The sequence below is a fragment of the Opisthocomus hoazin genome, chromosome 2 (assembly GCF_030867145.1).
Source record: "Opisthocomus hoazin isolate bOpiHoa1 chromosome 2, bOpiHoa1.hap1, whole genome shotgun sequence".
Classification (NCBI taxonomy): Eukaryota; Metazoa; Chordata; class Aves; order Opisthocomiformes; family Opisthocomidae; genus Opisthocomus; species Opisthocomus hoazin.
In genome coordinates this window covers 43,812,562-43,835,819 of record NC_134415.1, presented here as the reverse complement: position 1 = coordinate 43,835,819, position 23,258 = coordinate 43,812,562, and the positions used below count along the sequence as shown (strand labels likewise).

Genomic DNA, 23,258 nt, shown 5'->3' with positions numbered 1-23,258 from the left:
TCTGACCACGAATCACACAGAAACAAAACACTTGATGAAACATATTATGCCATGGGGCTTCATTTTCCTTTATTCACATTTATTTTATATCTCTGCAACTTTGTTGACTTGAGCAAACTTCTAATATTATGTTAGTGCAAATCAAAGGGAATTCAGGTCCCTGATATCTGTCCAAAGCTCCCACTGATATCAGAGGCAATTCTGCATGAACAGCAAAGACAAAGACTCCCCGGGGCACCATCAAGATCACACAATTCCATGGAAGACTGAGGTTTATTAAAGAATGGGATCAGCTCATTTCACTATAGGCTTGTGAGGCAGTTTTAGAAACCCTGGCAGGCTGAACATTTTTGTTAGCTCCCCTGTAGATGTTCCCGGAAATATTCTCATCATGAAGCGTGGGAATTTTTACAGGAAGCTCTCAGTTATTTTTGGTTTTGTTGCTTATTGAGTGCCATTAGATTTCTTCATGGGGAGATGTAATAACTTTTTGTAGAGCTGAATATATCCACTAAAACATAACACTTCTCCGAACAAGCCTTGCCTTGTTTATATCCTTGGATTATCACACCTGCAATAGTACTACTACAACGTCATTTTTGTAGTCGTGTGTGTGCAAACAGGGAAGAACTAACTCAAGGAACCTGTAATACAAACTATATATATTCATATAGTAGGAAAGATCAGTTGATGTATTAGATGTATTTATTTGATGTATATGTGATGGATTACAAGTAAAGTATTTCAAGGGTTCTTAAAGAGGGTTTGAATGACAAGTTTGTATGTCTCTCTATATAAGCATTTTCTCCAAAATGGGATAGAATTTCCCAAAATTTTCAACCTTAAATAAAACCTTCAGCTACCTTATTCAAAGAGATCTGTAAAAGTCTAAGCGTCTTTCTGAGTTACCTGATCTGGCCAGTAAAAGTAACTTCAGAAATCTTCTTCTTGTTAAAGTCTAAGACAAAGGTATATGCTTTCTTCCCAGAAATGGATTCACCAGTAATTCTGAAGTTTGTACCAAATTCAACATCAACATCTGGAATGTGGACATCACTGGTCAAAGTCTTTCTGTCTCTGTTGTACCTGAAGGTCAATGTGGCCTCATGCTGCTTTACACCTGGAAAATATAATGTACTTTGGTTATTTACAACTATGGAATTTGTTCGGTACTACCTAAAACTGAAAAACAGAACATGCACAGGTCTTGAATGTTTCCAGGGATGGGGCCTCCACTACCTCTCTGGGCACTTTGCTAAGATTAATATGAATACAGAAAATCCATTAACCTTTAATTATATAAGCCATAGTTATTATATATATTATTTTGCATATATTCGGTTTATATTATATTATATACATTACATTATATATTACAGACCATGGACTTTTAGTCTGTTTGATGAGATAACAAAAATACTGCATAATGGATGAATGCCTGTATTTTGCTTTTTGTATATTTAAAGAAGGACAACTTTGAGAATACTACAATTCTCTGCTACTAAGTATTTTCTGATTATTGAGAGTTCATTCTTTGAAGGAAAAGAACACTGACTGGAAGCCTATTCAAGTCAGGAAGAATAATTTGCTCCAATCTGTCTTGGGTATGTCCCATATGAGTCTACTTAAAATAAAAGTCAAATCAAATCAAATCAAATCTAGTAAATTTGCTGCTTTCATCTGATGCTATGTCATTCTTTGGGATATTACACATGAATGCCATCACTTTTCACAACATTCTCTGCACACTTTCCAAGTTTTCACTCTGGGAATTCTAAGGTTGACCACTATATAGAAACAGAGTGTAACATCAGTTATAGTAACAGCAATAGCAACAGTAGTATAACTATTACAATAGTAACAGTAGTAACATCAATGACCAGTAGAAACAAAAGCATCCTTTAAAATTGTATGTCAACAACAGAATATTAGTTCAACAAAGGTGTATTTATGATGAATTCGATCTGCATATAAAACCAGACCTGCATAATTGGCCCTAGACTCACTTTCCTCCCTAAGGCTCCTGAAGTCTTAACTAACACTACAGTGTCATATTCTAAAAAGCCACTTCTTGGGAAGCAAGGATAGCTCACAGTCCACAGCACCACATTGATCTAGGCTGACTTTTCTGATCTTAGGAAAAAAAACTCTACTGGCCTACGTCTTTTACTACTACTACTGATGACTGTGTCCCTTTAACACAAAGTTCTATTTTAAATGTCAGTATTGCCTGCCTAATGCATTTTGCTTTACTGCTCTCCATCTTCACGCTCGCTGCAAAATAGGTTAGCAACAGCTGAGACAAGTCTGTGTGGTATCTCCAAGCTACATTAAATCTGATCAAAAGACCCCAGGCGACATTTGTGACTTTTTCTACGATTGTACAGCCTACAAAGTGAAGAGATTACATCTTTGCCACACTTACCCTCTCTAATTCTATAAGCCATTGTCCTGTTGATTTTTGTATTATTTTTGTTTTCACAGTGTTTTGGTTTCGGCTGCCGCTGGCAACAAAAGCGCCACGCGGCCGCCCCTCCCCCCGCCGGGGTGCGGAGGAGAATGGAAAGAAAACAGGCAGAAACTGGTGGGTCGGGATAAGGGCAGTTTAACAGAACAGCAAACAGAGGGAACAGTAACAACAACGATACAGATAAGGAGAAAAAAACACGACAAAATCAGACCCGCTCTCTCGGACCGCACCAGCGCCGCACGCTCCCGAGCCGAGAGAGCGTTCCCACCGCGCCGCCCCCCCCAACCGGAACCCAGCGTGATGGCACATGGTATGGAATACCGGGCTCTGTTTGGCCAGGTGGGGTCAGCCCCCACTCCCCGGCTGTGCCCCTTCCTGGAGTCCGGTGAAAATTAACCCTGTCCTGGCCAAACCCAGGACACACAGGTTCATAAATAAAGCAGCAAAAAGCACTAGCATAAAAGGCAGTACTTACGTGTGAGAACGCCACTGCTGGGCAGCAGCAAGAGCAGCAAGAGCAGCAAGAGCTGCGCAGGGCCCATGGTGAGCCCTGAACCCTCTTGCTACTCTTTCTCTTCCTGTTTTTCCTTCTCTCCCCTTTTCACCTCTTCCCTACCGCCTCAGAGGGAGAATGAGCCTTCTGATTTAGGCCTCCATTTATATAGTCTGTAGCAAGCAGCTGAGGCAAACGGTTTAGAACCTCAGAGCAAACTGCCAAAGGTGAGAGTTCCAGATCCTCACAGTGCTCCAGACAATGTTCTGCTTTGGTTGCTAGGACTCACAGAATCACAGAATCACGGAATGTTCGGGGTTGGAAGGGACCTCTGTGGGTCATCTAGTCCAACCCGCCTGCCCAAGCAGGGTCACCTACGGCAGGCTGCAGAGGACCTTGTCCAGGCAGCTCTTGAATATCTCCAGAGAAGGAGACTCCACAACCTCCCTGGGCAGCCTGTTCCAGGGCTCCATCACCCTCAGAGGGAAGAAGTTCTTCCTCATGTTCAGACGGAACTTCCTCTGCTTCAGTTTGTGTCCATTGCCCTTGTCCTGTGGCTGGGCACCACTGAAAAGAGTTTGGCCCCATCCTCCTGACACCCACCCTTCAGATATTTATAAGCATTTATATTTATAAGCTGCCTCAATATGTCTTGTAATATGTAAGAATGATTTTACTTTGTAGTATGATTCTACAAGAGACTGTACAAAAAGATCATATTTTTGCCCATAGCATTTGATCCCTTTCTGCATTCAAACATCAAGAGGTTTTGACTGTTGCTTAAAATCTATTTATTTGCTCACTTCAGCACTGCAGATAAATAGAGCTCTGGAGTCCCCAGCACTCAGAGATTTCTTAGCTATCTCCCTGTTTTGCCTGTGTCTCTTCGCTGCCTTCAGATGGTTACATGGGCTCAAGCTGAGGCTGACCAACTGCATTAATGTGACATTGCACGGGCATAAACAAATTACAGAAGTTATGACTCAACCCGTAAGCATGCAGATAACATGAGTGCACCACTCTGCTGTGACAGGTTTATATCGCTGTATTATCTAGTCAAGGGACAGCATTTTTTTCACAGCAGGTGCCACAAAATGCCACACACTACTTTTATACGTTCAGTCATCAAGAAACCCCCATGCTTTCAGCTCACTGGAAGAAGTCAGCACCCACACGGAGTTAGACAACATAAAGGTTTTCTCTTGGAAGTGAAATAAAGACTTTGGAGATGGAACCATTCTGAAGCCTGGTGACTCTCTTGCAGGGCTTACATCTTTGCATCTTTTGCAGTCTATACCACAAAGACAAGCAGCGAGTATTGGTGCACATTTGAGAAGAGAAAGGACGACTGAAACATCAAACTTTACTCCCTGATGTTCTACACTGGAAGTAGCTCCAATCTTTGGTATATGCTGCATATCTGTAATCTGCACAGATTTGGTCCTGTTCTAAAAACCAAACACCTAAATGGCAGTTCTCCAGCTGTCTTTGGATCAAGCCATCTGAGGTCAGTGCTGTGTTACATGTTTCTTTTCCCTTAAGATTTTTTTTTTTTCCTTTAGTCCACATTACTCAGAATTAGGACAGTTTGGGCCTTGGTGCTCACCATGGTAAGGCAGCACTGTTGAAGCACTAGGTACTACCAGAGACCACTAAGTTTGTTCACCATTCCCTTCAAAAAACCTAAATATCAGTATTAAAAACTATTAAAAAACAACGATGAAATTATATTTAAAAAGGAACTATTTCTGGGCATTTCAAATCTTTTTTCTTAGGAGAACCTAGCAAGGGGAAAATTCCCTAAAATAGATAAAAATGTCATCAGCGTCTGGTAACTAGCCATTCCTGTAATGAAGTTTCATGGGTTGTTGAGGAAAATGCAGGGCTTTTACTAATGCTGATGAAACAAGCTAGCTGGAACTGTCATATAGTTAATGAATTTTGCCAGTTATGCCTTCTTTCGTTACTAAAAATCTTGCCATTGCTTTAGGATGTTCTGCATGTTCATACATTGGTACTACCTAAAACTGAAAAACAGAACATGCACAGATCATTTGCAGAACACAAAGAAAGTGCAGCTCATATGTGTAAAGAATGGTAGGGGTTGGAAGGGACCTCTGTGGGTCACCTAGTCCAGCCCTCCTGCTGAAGCAGGGTCACCTACAGCAGGCTGCAGAGGACCTTGTCCAGGTGGGTCTTGAATATCTCCAGAGAAGGAGACTCCACAACCAAAGAACAACTGATAAACTGAAGGTGTACTGCCTCCTCACATGTCCAGGAAGAAGTTACGTATTTGGGTGCATTACTGTACTCTAAATCACTGGAACAGCTGCATTTCCACTGGAACTGCAGCACTTGCTTGAGAAGTAGATGACCAAGTTTCCTGATCCGTCATCACGAGAGAAGGTTTGATCCTATGTATCAGTGTCCTACGTATAATGCTACACGTGATTCTAGTTGGGAGCAGCCTTTCTGATGAACCTGCACTACTATGTAGCCACAAATTGAAGTCTGTAGAGCCAGAAAATAGAACAAGCAAATCATGAAACAACTCCTGTGCATGTTGGGACAGGTATCTGGGAGTACGAAGTCCTAGCTTCAGCTATGTATGTACTGCACATGTGGATTAAATGCAAACACAATACATATAGCAGGGACCAGGACTCAAGACTGAGTACAGGTATTGCTTACTTTCAGCTACTTAAACTCTCACTCATAAGCCATGGCACATCATACACATGAGTATATTGCTTATGATGAAAATAGATTTGATGGTCACAGTCACCCCTAGAACCCAGAAAAGCTAAGGAAACTGAGCACAGTAAATTAATGCCAGCATATAGCTGGGAGTCAGCAGAGGAAAGCATTTTTCATAGCTCCTATTCCGTAATGTGTGCTATGGTGTCCTGTATTTATGGTACATATGGCATGTCTTGGTGGTCTCCACAGTACTGTAGATCCCTTTCTTTTCAGTATGTGCGCACCTTTCTAACGTTTCTTCTGCTGCATTTAGGGACTGTCATATGAATACCACTAAACAGAAAACTCATCTAACAAACTTTAACTGAGCCTCTTAAACTAACAGGATTTGGGCTTTAAATTAGTTTCTTACCCATACTATGCATTAACATTTTATTTTTTGTAAAGTCTTTGTTGTAGGAGTTCTCCTGACATTCGAAGTCTAGATTTGATTCTAGAAAGAACAATTTATTTTATCAAATTTTGTCTTCAGACTTTGCTACACTTTTTTCCACAGCAGCACAGACAAAGCTGCATCAAGTCACTCATCTGAAACTGAACCCCCTCCTTCCTATGCTAGTCTTTTCCAGTGAGCAACTGGTTTTGCCGTGCCTGTTTTGGCAATGCCAACAAAGACTTTATAGAATCATAGAAAGTTTTGGGTCGGAAGGGACCCCTAGAGGTCATCTAGTCCAACCCCCCCGCAGCAAGCAGGGACACAGCTAACTAGATCAGGTTGCTCAGAGCCCTGTTCAGCCTGGTCTTGAATGTTTCCAGGGATGGGGCCTCCACTACCTCTCTGGGCACTTTGCTAAGATTAATATGAATACAGAAAATCCATTAACCTTTAATTATATAATGCATAGTTATTATATATATTATTTTGCATATATTCGGTTTATATTATATTATATACATTACATTATATATTACAGACCATGGACTTTTAGTCTGTTTGATGAGATAACAAAAATACTGCATAATGGATGAATGCCTGTATTTTGCTTTTTGTATATTTAAAGAAGGACAACTTTTTGAGAATACTACAATTCTCTGCTACTAAGTATTTTCTGATTATTGAGAGTTCATTCTTTGAAGGAAAAGAACACTGACTGGAAGCCTATTCAAGTCAGGAAGAATAATTTGCTCCAATCTGTCTTGGGTATGTCCCATATGAGTCTACTTAAAATAAAAGTCAAATCAAATCAAATCAAATCTAGTAAATTTGCTGCTTTCATCTGATGCTATGTCATTCTTTGGGATATTACACATGAATGCCATCACTTTTCACAACATTCTCTGCACACTTTCCAAGTTTTCACTCTGGGAATTCTAAGGTTGACCACTATATAGAAACAGAGTGTAACATCAGTTATAGTAACAGCAATAGCAACAGTAGTATAACTATTACAATAGTAACAGTAGTAACATCAATGACCAGTAGAAACAAAAGCATCCTTTAAAATTGTATGTCAACAACAGAATATTAGTTCAACAAAGGTGTATTTATGATGAATTCGATCTGCATATAAAACCAGACCTGCATAATTGGCCCTAGACTCACTTTCCTCCCTAAGGCTCCTGAAGTCTTAACTAACACTACAGTGTCATATTCTAAAAAGCCACTTCTTGGGAAGCAAGGATAGCTCACAGTCCACAGCACCACATTGATCTAGGCTGACTTTTCTGATCTTAGGAAAAAAAACTCTACTGGCCTACGTCTTTTACTACTACTACTGATGACTGTGTCCCTTTAACACAAAGTTCTATTTTAAATGTCAGTATTGCCTGCCTAATGCATTTTGCTTTACTGCTCTCCATCTTCACGCTCGCTGCAAAATAGGTTAGCAACAGCTGAGACAAGTCTGTGTGGTATCTCCAAGCTACATTAAATCTGATCAAAAGACCCCAGGCGACATTTGTGACTTTTTCTACGATTGTACAGCCTACAAAGTGAAGAGATTACATCTTTGCCACACTTACCCTCTCTAATTCTATAAGCCATTGTCCTGTTGATTTTTGTATTATTTTTGTTTTCACAGTGTTTTGGTTTCGGCTGCCGCTGGCAACAAAAGCGCCACGCGGCCGCCCCTCCCCCCGCCGGGGTGTGGAGGAGAATGGAAAGAAAACAGGCAGAAACTGGTGGGTCGGGATAAGGGCAGTTTAACAGAACAGCAAACAGAGGGAACAGTAACAACAACGATACAGATAAGGAGAAAAAAACACGACAAAATCAGACCCGCTCTCTCGGACCGCACCAGCGCCGCACGCTCCCGAGCCGAGAGAGCGTTCCCACCGCGCCGCCCCCCCCAACCGGAACCCAGCGTGATGGCACATGGTATGGAATACCGGGCTCTGTTTGGCCAGGTGGGGTCAGCCCCCACTCCCCGGCTGTGCCCCTTCCTGGAGTCCGGTGAAAATTAACCCTGTCCTGGCCAAACCCAGGACACACAGGTTCATAAATAAAGCAGCAAAAAGCACTAGCATAAAAGGCAGTACTTACGTGTGAGAACGCCACTGCTGGGCAGCAGCAAGAGCAGCAAGAGCAGCAAGAGCTGCGCAGGGCCCATGGTGAGCCCTGAACCCTCTTGCTACTCTTTCTCTTCCTGTTTTTCCTTCTCTCCCCTTTTCACCTCTTCCCTACCGCCTCAGAGGGAGAATGAGCCTTCTGATTTAGGCCTCCATTTATATAGTCTGTAGCAAGCAGCTGAGGCAAACGGTTTAGAACCTCAGAGCAAATTGCCAAAGGTGAGAGTTCCAGATCCTCACAGTGCTCCAGACAATGTTCTGCTTTGGTTGCTAGGACTCACAGAATCACAGAATCACGGAATGTTCGGGGTTGGAAGGGACCTCTGTGGGTCATCTAGTCCAACCCGCCTGCCCAAGCAGGGTCACCTACGGCAGGCTGCAGAGGACCTTGTCCAGGCAGCTCTTGAATATCTCCAGAGAAGGAGACTCCACAACCTCCCTGGGCAGCCTGTTCCAGGGCTCCATCACCCTCAGAGGGAAGAAGTTCTTCCTCATGTTCAGACGGAACTTCCTCTGCTTCAGTTTGTGTCCATTGCCCTTGTCCTGTGGCTGGGCACCACTGAAAAGAGTTTGGCCCCATCCTCCTGACACCCACCCTTCAGATATTTATAAGCATTTATATTTATAAGCTGCCTCAATATGTCTTGTAATATGTAAGAATGATTTTACTTTGTAGTATGATTCTACAAGAGACTGTACAAAAAGATCATATTTTTGCCCATAGCATTTGATCCCTTTCTGCATTCAAACATCAAGAGGTTTTGACTGTTGCTTAAAATCTATTTATTTGCTCACTTCAGCACTGCAGATAAATAGAGCTCTGGAGTCCCCAGCACTCAGAGATTTCTTAGCTATCTCCCTGTTTTGCCTGTGTCTCTTCGCTGCCTTCAGATGGTTACATGGGCTCAAGCTGAGGCTGACCAACTGCATTAATGTGACATTGCACGGGCATAAACAAATTACAGAAGTTATGACTCAACCCGTAAGCATGCAGATAACATGAGTGCACCACTCTGCTGTGACAGGTTTATATTGCTGTATTATCTAGTCAAGGGACAGCATTTTTTTCACAGCAGGTGCCACAAAATGCCACACACTACTTTTATACGTTCAGTCATCAAGAAACCCCCATGCTTTCAGCTCACTGGAAGAAGTCAGCACCCACACGGAGTTAGACAACATAAAGGTTTTCTCTTGGAAGTGAAATAAAGACTTTGGAGATGGAACCATTCTGAAGCCTGGTGACTCTCTTGCAGGGCTTACATCTTTGCATCTTTTGCAGTCTATACCACAAAGACAAGCAGCGAGTATTGGTGCACATTTGAGAAGAGAAAGGACGACTGAAACATCAAACTTTACTCCCTGATGTTCTACACTGGAAGTAGCTCCAATCTTTGGTATATGCTGCATATCTGTAATCTGCACAGATTTGGTCCTGTTCTAAAAACCAAACACCTAAATGGCAGTTCTCCAGCTGTCTTTGGATCAAGCCATCTGAGGTCAGTGCTGTGTTACATGTTTCTTTTCCCTTAAGATTTTTTTTTTTCCTTTAGTCCACATTACTCAGAATTAGGACAGTTTGGGCCTTGGTGCTCACCATGGTAAGGCAGCACTGTTGAAGCACTAGGTACTACCAGAGACCACTAAGTTTGTTCACCATTCCCTTCAAAAAACCTAAATATCAGTATTAAAAACTATTAAAAAACAATGATGAAATTATATTTAAAAAGGAACTATTTCTGGGCATTTCAAATCTTTTTTCTTAGGAGAACCTAGCAAGGGGAAAATTCCCTAAAACAGATAAAAATGTCATCAGCGTCTGGTAACTAGCCATTCCTGTAATGAAGTTTCATGGGTTGTTGAGGAAAATGCAGGGCTTTTACTAATGCTGATGAAACAAGCTAGCTGGAACTGTCATATAGTTAATGAATTTTGCCAGTTATGCCTTCTTTCGTTACTAAAAATCTTGCCATTGCTTTAGGATGTTCTGCATGTTCATACATTGGTACTACCTAAAACTGAAAAACAGAACATGCACAGATCATTTGCAGAACACAAAGAAAGTGCAGCTCATATGTGTAAAGAATGGTAGGGGTTGGAAGGGACCTCTGTGGGTCACCTAGTCCAGACCTCCTGCTGAAGCAGGGTCACCTACAGCAGGCTGCAGAGGACCTTGTCCAGGTGGGTCTTGAATATCTCCAGAGAAGGAGACTCCACAACCAAAGAACAACTGATAAACTGAAGGTGTACTGCCTCCTCACATGTCCAGGAAGAAGTTACGTATTTGGGTGCATTACTGTACTCTAAATCACTGGAACAGCTGCATTTCCACTGGAACTGCAGCACTTGCTTGAGAAGTAGATGACCAAGTTTCCTGATCCGTCATCACGAGAGAAGGTTTGATCCTATGTATCAGTGTCCTACGTATAATGCTACACGTGATTCTAGTTGGGAGCAGCCTTTCTGATGAACCTGCACTACTATGTAGCCACAAATTGAAGTCTGTAGAGCCAGAAAATAGAACAAGCAAATCATGAAACAACTCCTGTGCATGTTGGGACAGGTATCTGGGAGTACGAAGTCCTAGCTTCAGCTATGTATGTACTGCACATGTGGATTAAATGCAAACACAATACATATAGCAGGGACCAGGACTCAAGACTGAGTACAGGTATTGCTTACTTTCAGCTACTTAAACTCTCACTCATAAGCCATGGCACATCATACACATGAGTATATTGCTTATGATGAAAATAGATTTGATGGTCACAGTCACCCCTAGAACCCAGAAAAGCTAAGGAAACTGAGCACAGTAAATTAATGCCAGCATATAGCTGGGAGTCAGCAGAGGAAAGCATTTTTCATAGCTCCTATTCCGTAATGTGTGCTATGGTGTCCTGTATTTATGGTACATATGGCATGTCTTGGTGGTCTCCACAGTACTGTAGATCCCTTTCTTTTCAGTATGTGCGCACCTTTCTAACGTTTCTTCTGCTGCATTTAGGGACTGTCATATGAATACCACTAAACAGAAAACTCATCTAACAAACTTTAACTGAGCCTCTTAAACTAACAGGATTTGGGCTTTAAATTAGTTTCTTACCCATACTATGCATTAACATTTTATTTTTTGTAAAGTCTTTGTTGTAGGAGTTCTCCTGACATTCGAAGTCTAGATTTGATTCTAGAAAGAACAATTTATTTTATCAAATTTTGTCTTCAGACTTTGCTACACTTTTTTCCACAGCAGCACAGACAAAGCTGCATCAAGTCACTCATCTGAAACTGAACCCCCTCCTTCCTATGCTAGTCTTTTCCAGTGAGCAACTGGTTTTGCCGTGCCTGTTTTGGCAATGCCAACAAAGACTTTATAGAATCATAGAAAGTTTTGGGTCGGAAGGGACCCCTAGAGGTCATCTAGTCCAACCCCCCCGCAGCAAGCAGGGACACGGCTAACTAGATCAGGTTGCTCAGAGCCCTGTTCAGCCTGGTCTTGAATGTTTCCAGGGATGGGGCCTCCACTACCTCTCTGGGCACTTTGCTAAGATTAATATGAATACAGAAAATCCATTAACCTTTAATTATATAAGCCATAGTTATTATATATATTATTTTGCATATATTCGGTTTATATTATATTATATACATTACATTATATATTACAGACCATGGACTTTTAGTCTGTTTGATGAGATAACAAAAATACTGCATAATGGATGAATGCCTGTATTTTGCTTTTTGTATATTTAAAGAAGGACAACTTTGAGAATACTACAATTCTCTGCTACTAAATATTTTCTGATTATTGAGAGTTCATTCTTTGAAGGAAAAGAACACTGACTGGAAGCCTATTCAAGTCAGGAAGAATAATTTGCTCCAATCTGTCTTGGGTATGTCCCATATGAGTCTACTTAAAATAAAAGTCAAATCAAATCAAATCAAATCTAGTAAATTTGCTGCTTTCATCTGATGCTATGTCATTCTTTGGGATATTACACATGAATGCCATCACTTTTCACAACATTCTCTGCACACTTTCCAAGTTTTCACTCTGGGAATTCTAAGGTTGACCACTATATAGAAACAGAGTGTAACATCAGTTATAGTAACAGCAATAGCAACAGTAGTATAACTATTACAATAGTAACAGTAGTAACATCAATGACCAGTAGAAACAAAAGCATCCTTTAAAATTGTATGTCAACAACAGAATATTAGTTCAACAAAGGTGTATTTATGATGAATTCGATCTGCATATAAAACCAGACCTGCATAATTGGCCCTAGACTCACTTTCCTCCCTAAGGCTCCTGAAGTCTTAACTAACACTACAGTGTCATATTCTAAAAAGCCACTTCTTGGGAAGCAAGGATAGCTCACAGTCCACAGCACCACATTGATCTAGGCTGACTTTTCTGATCTTAGGAAAAAAAACTCTACTGGCCTACGTCTTTTACTACTACTACTGATGACTGTGTCCCTTTAACACAAAGTTCTATTTTAAATGTCAGTATTGCCTGCCTAATGCATTTTGCTTTACTGCTCTCCATCTTCACGCTCGCTGCAAAATAGGTTAGCAACAGCTGAGACAAGTCTGTGTGGTATCTCCAAGCTACATTAAATCTGATCAAAAGACCCCAGGCGACATTTGTGACTTTTTCTACGATTGTACAGCCTACAAAGTGAAGAGATTACATCTTTGCCACACTTACCCTCTCTAATTCTATAAGCCATTGTCCTGTTGATTTTTGTATTATTTTTGTTTTCACAGTGTTTTGGTTTCGGCTGCCGCTGGCAACAAAAGCGCCACGCGGCCGCCCCTCCCCCCGCCGGGGTGCGGAGGAGAATGGAAAGAAAACAGGCAGAAACTGGTGGGTCGGGATAAGGGCAGTTTAACAGAACAGCAAACAGAGGGAACAGTAACAACAACGATACAGATAAGGAGAAAAAAACACGACAAAATCAGACCCGCTCTCTCGGACCGCACCAGCGCCGCACGCTCCCGAGCCGAGAGAGCGTTCCCACCGCGCCGCCCCCCCCAACCGGAACCCAGCGTGATGGCACATGGTATGGAATACCGGGCTCTGTTTGGCCAGGTGGGGTCAGCCCCCACTCCCCGGCTGTGCCCCTTCCTGGAGTCCGGTGAAAATTAACCCTGTCCTGGCCAAACCCAGGACACACAGGTTCATAAATAAAGCAGCAAAAAGCACTAGCATAAAAGGCAGTACTTACGTGTGAGAACGCCACTGCAGGGCAGCAGCAAGAGCAGCAAGAGCAGCAAGAGCTGCGCAGGGCCCATGGTGAGCCCTGAACCCTCTTGCTACTCTTTCTCTTCCTGTTTTTCCTTCTCTCCCCTTTTCACCTCTTCCCTACCGCCTCAGAGGGAGAATGAGCCTTCTGATTTAGGCCTCCATTTATATAGTCTGTAGCAAGCAGCTGAGGCAAACGGTTTAGAACCTCAGAGCAAACTGCCAAAGGTGAGAGTTCCAGATCCTCACAGTGCTCCAGACAATGTTCTGCTTTGGTTGCTAGGACTCACAGAATCACAGAATCACGGAATGTTCGGGGTTGGAAGGGACCTCTGTGGGTCATCTAGTCCAACCCGCCTGCCCAAGCAGGGTCACCTACGGCAGGCTGCAGAGGACCTTGTCCAGGCAGCTCTTGAATATCTCCAGAGAAGGAGACTCCACAACCTCCCTGGGCAGCCTGTTCCAGGGCTCCATCACCCTCAGAGGGAAGAAGTTCTTCCTCATGTTCAGACGGAACTTCCTCTGCTTCAGTTTGTGTCCATTGCCCTTGTCCTGTGGCTGGGCACCACTGAAAAGAGTTTGGCCCCATCCTCCTGACACCCACCCTTCAGATATTTATAAGCATTTATATTTATAAGCTGCCTCAATATGTCTTGTAATATGTAAGAATGATTTTACTTTGTAGTATGATTCTACAAGAGACTGTACAAAAAGATCATATTTTTGCCCATAGCATTTGATCCCTTTCTGCATTCAAACATCAAGAGGTTTTGACTGTTGCTTAAAATCTATTTATTTGCTCACTTCAGCACTGCAGATAAATAGAGCTCTGGAGTCCCCAGCACTCAGAGATTTCTTAGCTATCTCCCTGTTTTGCCTGTGTCTCTTCGCTGCCTTCAGATGGTTACATGGGCTCAAGCTGAGGCTGACCAACTGCATTAATGTGACATTGCACGGGCATAAACAAATTACAGAAGTTATGACTCAACCCGTAAGCATGCAGATAACATGAGTGCACCACTCTGCTGTGACAGGTTTATATCGCTGTATTATCTAGTCAAGGGACAGCATTTTTTTCACAGCAGGTGCCACAAAATGCCACACACTACTTTTATACGTTCAGTCATCAAGAAACCCCCATGCTTTCAGCTCACTGGAAGAAGTCAGCACCCACACGGAGTTAGACAACATAAAGGTTTTCTCTTGGAAGTGAAATAAAGACTTTGGAGATGGAACCATTCTGAAGCCTGGTGACTCTCTTGCAGGGCTTACATCTTTGCATCTTTTGCAGTCTATACCACAAAGACAAGCAGCGAGTATTGGTGCACATTTGAGAAGAGAAAGGACGACTGAAACATCAAACTTTACTCCCTGATGTTCTACACTGGAAGTAGCTCCAATCTTTGGTATATGCTGCATATCTGTAATCTGCACAGATTTGGTCCTGTTCTAAAAACCAAACACCTAAATGGCAGTTCTCCAGCTGTCTTTGGATCAAGCCATCTGAGGTCAGTGCTGTGTTACATGTTTCTTTTCCCTTAAGATTTTTTTTTTTTCCTTTAGTCCACATTACTCAGAATTAGGACAGTTTGGGCCTTGGTGCTCACCATGGTAAGGCAGCACTGTTGAAGCACTAGGTACTACCAGAGACCACTAAGTTTGTTCACCATTCCCTTCAAAAAACCTAAATATCAGTATTAAAAACTATTAAAAAACAACGATGAAATTATATTTAAAAAGGAACTATTTCTGGGCATTTCAAATCTTTTTTCTTAGGAGAACCTAGCAAGGGGAAAATTCCCTAAAATAGATAAAAATGTCATCAGCGTCTGGTAACTAGCCATTCCTGTAATGAAGTTTCATGGGTTGTTGAGGAAAATGCAGGGCTTTTACTAATGCTGATGAAACAAGCTAGCTGGAACTGTCATATAGTTAATGAATTTTGCCAGTTATGCCTTCTTTCGTTACTAAAAATCTTGCCATTGCTTTAGGATGTTCTGCATGTTCATACATTGGTACTACCTAAAACTGAAAAACAGAACATGCACAGATCATTTGCAGAACACAAAGAAAGTGCAGCTCATATGTGTAAAGAATGGTAGGGGTTGGAAGGGACCTCTGTGGGTCACCTAGTCCAGACCTCCTGCTGAAGCAGGGTCACCTACAGCAGGCTGCAGAGGACCTTGTCCAGGTGGGTCTTGAATATCTCCAGAGAAGGAGACTCCACAACCAAAGAACAACTGATAAACTGAAGGCGTACTGCCTCCTCACATGTCCAGGAAGAAGTTACGTATTTGGGTGCATTACTGTACTCTAAATCACTGGAACAGCTGCATTTCCACTGGAACTGCAGCACTTGCTTGAGAAGTAGATGACCAAGTTTCCTGATCCGTCATCACGAGAGAAGGTTTGATCCTATGTATCAGTGTCCTACGTATAATGCTACACGTGATTCTAGTTGGGAGCAGCCTTTCTGATGAACCTGCACTACTATGTAGCCACAAATTGAAGTCTGTAGAGCCAGAAAATAGAACAAGCAAATCATGAAACAACTCCTGTGCATGTTGGGACAGGTATCTGGGAGTACGAAGTCCTAGCTTCAGCTATGTATGTACTGCACATGTGGATTAAATGCAAACACAATACATATAGCAGGGACCAGGACTCAAGACTGAGTACAGGTATTGCTTACTTTCAGCTACTTAAACTCTCACTCATAAGCCATGGCACATCATACACATGAGTATATTGCTTATGATGAAAATAGATTTGATGGTCACAGTCACCCCTAGAACCCAGAAAAGCTAAGGAAACTGAGCACAGTAAATTAATGCCAGCATATAGCTGGGAGTCAGCAGAGGAAAGCATTTTTCATAGCTCCTATTCCGTAATGTGTGCTATGGTGTCCTGTATTTATGGTACATATGGCATGTCTTGGTGGTCTCCACAGTACTGTAGATCCCTTTCTTTTCAGTATGTGCGCACCTTTCTAACGTTTCTTCTGCTGCATTTAGGGACTGTCATATGAATACCACTAAACAGAAAACTCATCTAACAAACTTTAACTGAGCCTCTTAAACTAACAGGATTTGGGCTTTAAATTAGTTTCTTACCCATACTATGCATTAACATTTTATTTTTTGTAAAGTCTTTGTTGTAGGAGTTCTCCTGACATTCGAAGTCTAGATTTGATTCTAGAAAGAACAATTTATTTTATCAAATTTTGTCTTCAGACTTTGCTACACTTTTTTCCACAGCAGCACAGACAAAGCTGCATCAAGTCACTCATCTGAAACTGAACCCCCTCCTTCCTATGCTAGTCTTTTCCAGTGAGCAACTGGTTTTGCCGTGCCTGTTTTGGCAATGCCAACAAAGACTTTATAGAATCATAGAAAGTTTTGGGTCGGAAGGGACCCCTAGAGGTCATCTAGTCCAACCCCCCCGCAGCAAGCAGGGACACGGCTAACTAGATCAGGTTGCTCAGAGCCCTGTTCAGCCTGGTCTTGAATGTTTCCAGGGATGGGGCCTCCACTACCTCTCTGGGCACTTTGCTAAGATTAATATGAATACAGAAAATCCATTAACCTTTAATTATATAATCCATAGTTATTATATATATTATTTTGCATATATTCGGTTTATATTATATTATATACATTACATTATATATTACAGACCATGGACTTTTAGTCTGTTTGATGAGATAACAAAAATACTGCATAATGGATGAATGCCTGTATTTTGCTTTTTGTATATTTAAAGAAGGACAACTTTGAGAATACTACAATTCTCTGCTACTAAGTATTTTCTGATTATTGAGAGTTCATTCTTTGAAGGAAAAGAACACTGACTGGAAGCCTATTCAAGTCAGGAAGAATAATTTGCTCCAATCTGTCTTGGGTATGTCCCATATGAGTCTACTTAAAATAAAAGTCAAATCAAATCAAATCAAATCTAGTAAATTTGCTGCTTTCATCTGATGCTATGTCATTCTTTGGGATATTACACATGAATGCCATCACTTTTCACAACATTCTCTGCACACTTTCCAAGTTTTCACTCTGGGAATTCTAAGGTTGACCACTATATAGAAACAGAGTGTAACATCAGTTATAGTAACAGCAATAGCAACAGTAGTATAACTATTACAATAGTAACAGTAGTAACATCAATGACCAGTAGAAACAAAAGCATCCTTTAAAATTGTATGTCAACAACAGAATATTAGTTCAACAAAGGTGTATTTATGATGAATTCGATCTGCATATAAAACCAGACCTGCATAATTGGCCCTAGACTCACTTTCCTCCCTAAGGCTCCTGAAGTCTTAACTAACACTACAGTGTCATATTCTAAAAAGCCACTTCTTGGGAAGCAAGGATAGCTCACAGTCCACAGCACCACATTGATCTAGGCTGACTTTTCTGATCTTAGGAAAAAAAACTCTACTGGCCTACGTCTTTTACTACTACTACTGATGACTGTGTCCCTTTAACACAAAGTTCTATTTTAAATGTCAGTATTGCCTGCCTAATGCATTTTGCTTTACTGCTCTCCATCTTCACGCTCGCTGCAAAATAGGTTAGCAACAGCTGAGACAAGTCTGTGTGGTATCTCCAAGCTACATTAAATCTGATCAAAAGACCCCAGGCGACATTTGTGACTTTTTCTACGATTGTACAGCCTACAAAGTGAAGAGATTACATCTTTGCCACACTTACCCTCTCTAATTCTATAAGCCATTGTCCTGTTGATTTTTGTATTATTTTTGTTTTCACAGTGTTTTGGTTTCGGCTGCCGCTGGCAACAAAAGCGCCACGCGGCCGCCCCTCCCCCCGCCGGGGTGCGGAGGAGAATGGAAAGAAAACAGGCAGAAACTGGTGGGTCGGGATAAGGGCAGTTTAACAGAACAGCAAACAGAGGGAACAGTAACAACAACGATACAGATAAGGAGAAAAAAACACGACAAAATCAGACCCGCTCTCTCGGACCGCACCAGCGCCGCACGCTCCCGAGCCGAGAGAGCGTTCCCACCGCGCCGCCCCCCCCAGCCGGAACCCAGCGTGATGGCACATGGTATGGAATACCGGGCTCTGTTTGGCCAGGTGGGGTCAGCCCCCACTCCCCGGCTGTGCCCCTTCCTGGAGTCCGGTGAAAATTAACCCTGTCCTGGCCAAACCCAGGACACACAGGTTCATAAATAAAGCAGCAAAAAGCACTAGCATAAAAGGCAGTACTTACGTGTGAGAACGCCACTGCAGGGCAGCAGCAAGAGCAGCAAGAGCAGCAAGAGCTGCGCAGGGCCCATGGTGAGCCCTGAACCCTCTTGCTACTCTTTCTCTTCCTGTTTTTCCTTCTCTCCCCTTTTCACCTCTTCCCTACCGCCTCAGAGGGAGAATGAGCCTTCTGATTTAGGCCTCCATTTATATAGTCTGTAGCAAGCAGCTGAGGCAAACGGTTTAGAACCTCAGAGCAAACTGCCAAAGGTGAGAGTTCCAGATCCTCACAGTGCTCCAGACAATGTTCTGCTTTGGTTGCTAGGACTCACAGAATCACAGAATCACGGAATGTTCGGGGTTGGAAGGGACCTCTGTGGGTCATCTAGTCCAACCCGCCTGCCCAAGCAGGGTCACCTACGGCAGGCTGCAGAGGACCTTGTCCAGGCAGCTCTTGAATATCTCCAGAGAAGGAGACTCCACAACCTCCCTGGGCAGCCTGTTCCAGGGCTCCATCACCCTCAGAGGGAAGAAGTTCTTCCTCATGTTCAGACGGAACTTCCTCTGCTTCAGTTTGTGTCCATTGCCCTTGTCCTGTGGCTGGGCACCACTGAAAAGAGTTTGGCCCCATCCTCCTGACACCCACCCTTCAGATATTTATAAGCATTTATATTTATAAGCTGCCTCAATATGTCTTGTAATATGTAAGAATGATTTTACTTTGTAGTATGATTCTACAAGAGACTGTACAAAAAGATCATATTTTTGCCCATAGCATTTGATCCCTTTCTGCATTCAAACATCAAGAGGTTTTGACTGTTGCTTAAAATCTATTTATTTGCTCACTTCAGCACTGCAGATAAATAGAGCTCTGGAGTCCCCAGCACTCAGAGATTTCTTAGCTATCTCCCTGTTTTGCCTGTGTCTCTTCGCTGCCTTCAGATGGTTACATGGGCTCAAGCTGAGGCTGACCAACTGCATTAATGTGACATTGCACGGGCATAAACAAATTACAGAAGTTATGACTCAACCCGTAAGCATGCAGATAACATGAGTGCACCACTCTGCTGTGACAGGTTTATATCGCTGTATTATCTAGTCAAGGGACAGCATTTTTTTCACAGCAGGTGCCACAAAATGCCACACACTACTTTTATACGTTCAGTCATCAAGAAACCCCCATGCTTTCAGCTCACTGGAAGAAGTCAGCACCCACACGGAGTTAGACAACATAAAGGTTTTCTCTTGGAAGTGAAATAAAGACTTTGGAGATGGAACCATTCTGAAGCCTGGTGACTCTCTTGCAGGGCTTACATCTTTGCATCTTTTGCAGTCTATACCACAAAGACAAGCAGCGAGTATTGGTGCACATTTGAGAAGAGAAAGGACGACTGAAACATCAAACTTTACTCCCTGATGTTCTACACTGGAAGTAGCTCCAATCTTTGGTATATGCTGCATATCTGTAATCTGCACAGATTTGGTCCTGTTCTAAAAACCAAACACCTAAATGGCAGTTCTCCAGCTGTCTTTGGATCAAGCCATCTGAGGTCAGTGCTGTGTTACATGTTTCTTTTCCCTTAAGATTTTTTTTTTTTCCTTTAGTCCACATTACTCAGAATTAGGACAGTTTGGGCCTTGGTGCTCACCATGGTAAGGCAGCACTGTTGAAGCACTAGGTACTACCAGAGACCACTAAGTTTGTTCACCATTCCCTTCAAAAAACCTAAATATCAGTATTAAAAACTATTAAAAAACAACGATGAAATTATATTTAAAAAGGAACTATTTCTGGGCATTTCAAATCTTTTTTCTTAGGAGAACCTAGCAAGGGGAAAATTCCCTAAAATAGATAAAAATGTCATCAGCGTCTGGTAACTAGCCATTCCTGTAATGAAGTTTCATGGGTTGTTGAGGAAAATGCAGGGCTTTTACTAATGCTGATGAAACAAGCTAGCTGGAACTGTCATATAGTTAATGAATTTTGCCAGTTATGCCTTCTTTCGTTACTAAAAATCTTGCCATTGCTTTAGGATGTTCTGCATGTTCATACATTGGTACTACCTAAAACTGAAAAACAGAACATGCACAGATCATTTGCAGAACACAAAGAAAGTGCAGCTCATATGTGTAAAGAATGGTAGGGGTTGGAAGGGACCTCTGTGGGTCACCTAGTCCAGCCCTCCTGCTGAAGCAGGGTCACCTACAGCAGGCTGCAGAGGACCTTGTCCAGGTGGGTCTTGAATATCTCCAGAGAAGGAGACTCCACAACCAAAGAACAACTGATAAACTGAAGGTGTACTGCCTCCTCACATGTCCAGGAAGAAGTTACGTATTTGGGTGCATTACTGTACTCTAAATCACTGGAACAGCTGCATTTCCACTGGAACTGCAGCACTTGCTTGAGAAGTAGATGACCAAGTTTCCTGATCCGTCATCACGAGAGAAGGTTTGATCCTATGTATCAGTGTCCTACGTATAATGCTACACGTGATTCTAGTTGGGAGCAGCCTTTCTGATGAACCTGCACTACTATGTAGCCACAAATTGAAGTCTGTAGAGCCAGAAAATAGAACAAGCAAATCATGAAACAACTCCTGTGCATGTTGGGACAGGTATCTGGGAGTACGAAGTCCTAGCTTCAGCTATGTATGTACTGCACATGTGGATTAAATGCAAACACAATACATATAGCAGGGACCAGGACTCAAGACTGAGTACAGGTATTGCTTACTTTCAGCTACTTAAACTCTCACTCATAAGCCATGGCACATCATACACATGAGTATATTGCTTATGATGAAAATAGATTTGATGGTCACAGTCACCCCTAGAACCCAGAAAAGCTAAGGAAACTGAGCACAGTAAATTAATGCCAGCATATAGCTGGGAGTCAGCAGAGGAAAGCATTTTTCATAGCTCCTATTCCGTAATGTGTGCTATGGTGTCCTGTATTTATGGTACATATGGCATGTCTTGGTGGTCTCCACAGTACTGTAGATCCCTTTCTTTTCAGTATGTGCGCACCTTTCTAACGTTTCTTCTGCTGCATTTAGGGACTGTCATATGAATACCACTAAACAGAAAACTCATCTAACAAACTTTAACTGAGCCTCTTAAACTAACAGGATTTGGGCTTTAAATTAGTTTCTTACCCATACTATGCATTAACATTTTATTTTTTGTAAAGTCTTTGTTGTAGGAGTTCTCCTGACATTCGAAGTCTAGATTTGATTCTAGAAAGAACAATTTATTTTATCAAATTTTGTCTTCAGACTTTGCTACACTTTTTTCCACAGCAGCACAGACAAAGCTGCATCAAGTCACTCATCTGAAACTGAACCCCCTCCTTCCTATGCTAGTCTTTTCCAGTGAGCAACTGGTTTTGCCGTGCCTGTTTTGGCAATGCCAACAAAGACTTTATAGAATCATAGAAAGTTTTGGGTCGGAAGGGACCCCTAGAGGTCATCTAGTCCAACCCCCCCGCAGCAAGCAGGGACACAGCTAACTAGATCAGGTTGCTCAGAGCCCTGTTCAGCCTGGTCTTGAATGTTTCCAGGGATGGGGCCTCCACTACCTCTCTGGGCACTTTGCTAAGATTAATATGAATACAGAAAATCCATTAACCTTTAATTATATAATGCATAGTTATTATATATATTATTTTGCATATATTCGGTTTATATTATATTATATACATTACATTATATATTACAGACCATGGACTTTTAGTCTGTTTGATGAGATAACAAAAATACTGCATAATGGATGAATGCCTGTATTTTGCTTTTTGTATATTTAAAGAAGGACAACTTTGAGAATACTACAATTCTCTGCTACTAAGTATTTTCTGATTATTGAGAGTTCATTCTTTGAAGGAAAAGAACACTGACTGGAAGCCTATTCAAGTCAGGAAGAATAATTTGCTCCAATCTGTCTTGGGTATGTCCCATATGAGTCTACTTAAAATAAAAGTCAAATCAAATCAAATCAAATCTAGTAAATTTGCTGCTTTCATCTGATGCTATGTCATTCTTTGGGATATTACACATGAATGCCATCACTTTTCACAACATTCTCTGCACACTTTCCAAGTTTTCACTCTGGGAATTCTAAGGTTGACCACTATATAGAAACAGAGTGTAACATCAGTTATAGTAACAGCAATAGCAACAGTAGTATAACTATTACAATAGTAACAGTAGTAACATCAATGACCAGTAGAAACAAAAGCATCCTTTAAAATTGTATGTCAACAACAGAATATTAGTTCAACAAAGGTGTATTTATGATGAATTCGATCTGCATATAAAACCAGACCTGCATAATTGGCCCTAGACTCACTTTCCTCCCTAAGGCTCCTGAAGTCTTAACTAACACTACAGTGTCATATTCTAAAAAGCCACTTCTTGGGAAGCAAGGATAGCTCACAGTCCACAGCACCACATTGATCTAGGCTGACTTTTCTGATCTTAGGAAAAAAAACTCTACTGGCCTACGTCTTTTACTACTACTACTGATGACTGTGTCCCTTTAACACAAAGTTCTATTTTAAATGTCAGT

The 23,258-nt window shown here is 41.8% G+C and overlaps 1 protein-coding gene across 1 annotated transcript in view; it reads right to left on the bottom strand.

The window, feature by feature from the left end:
• The window catches only part of LOC142364612 (apolipoprotein B-100-like), a 90,253-nt gene that overhangs the window by 9,476 nt on the left and 57,519 nt on the right, over positions 1–23,258 (bottom strand). The window contains 1 exon segment of the mRNA XM_075444490.1: positions 910–1,120. Within this exon segment, the coding sequence (XP_075300605.1) occupies positions 910–1,120 (211 nt within the window).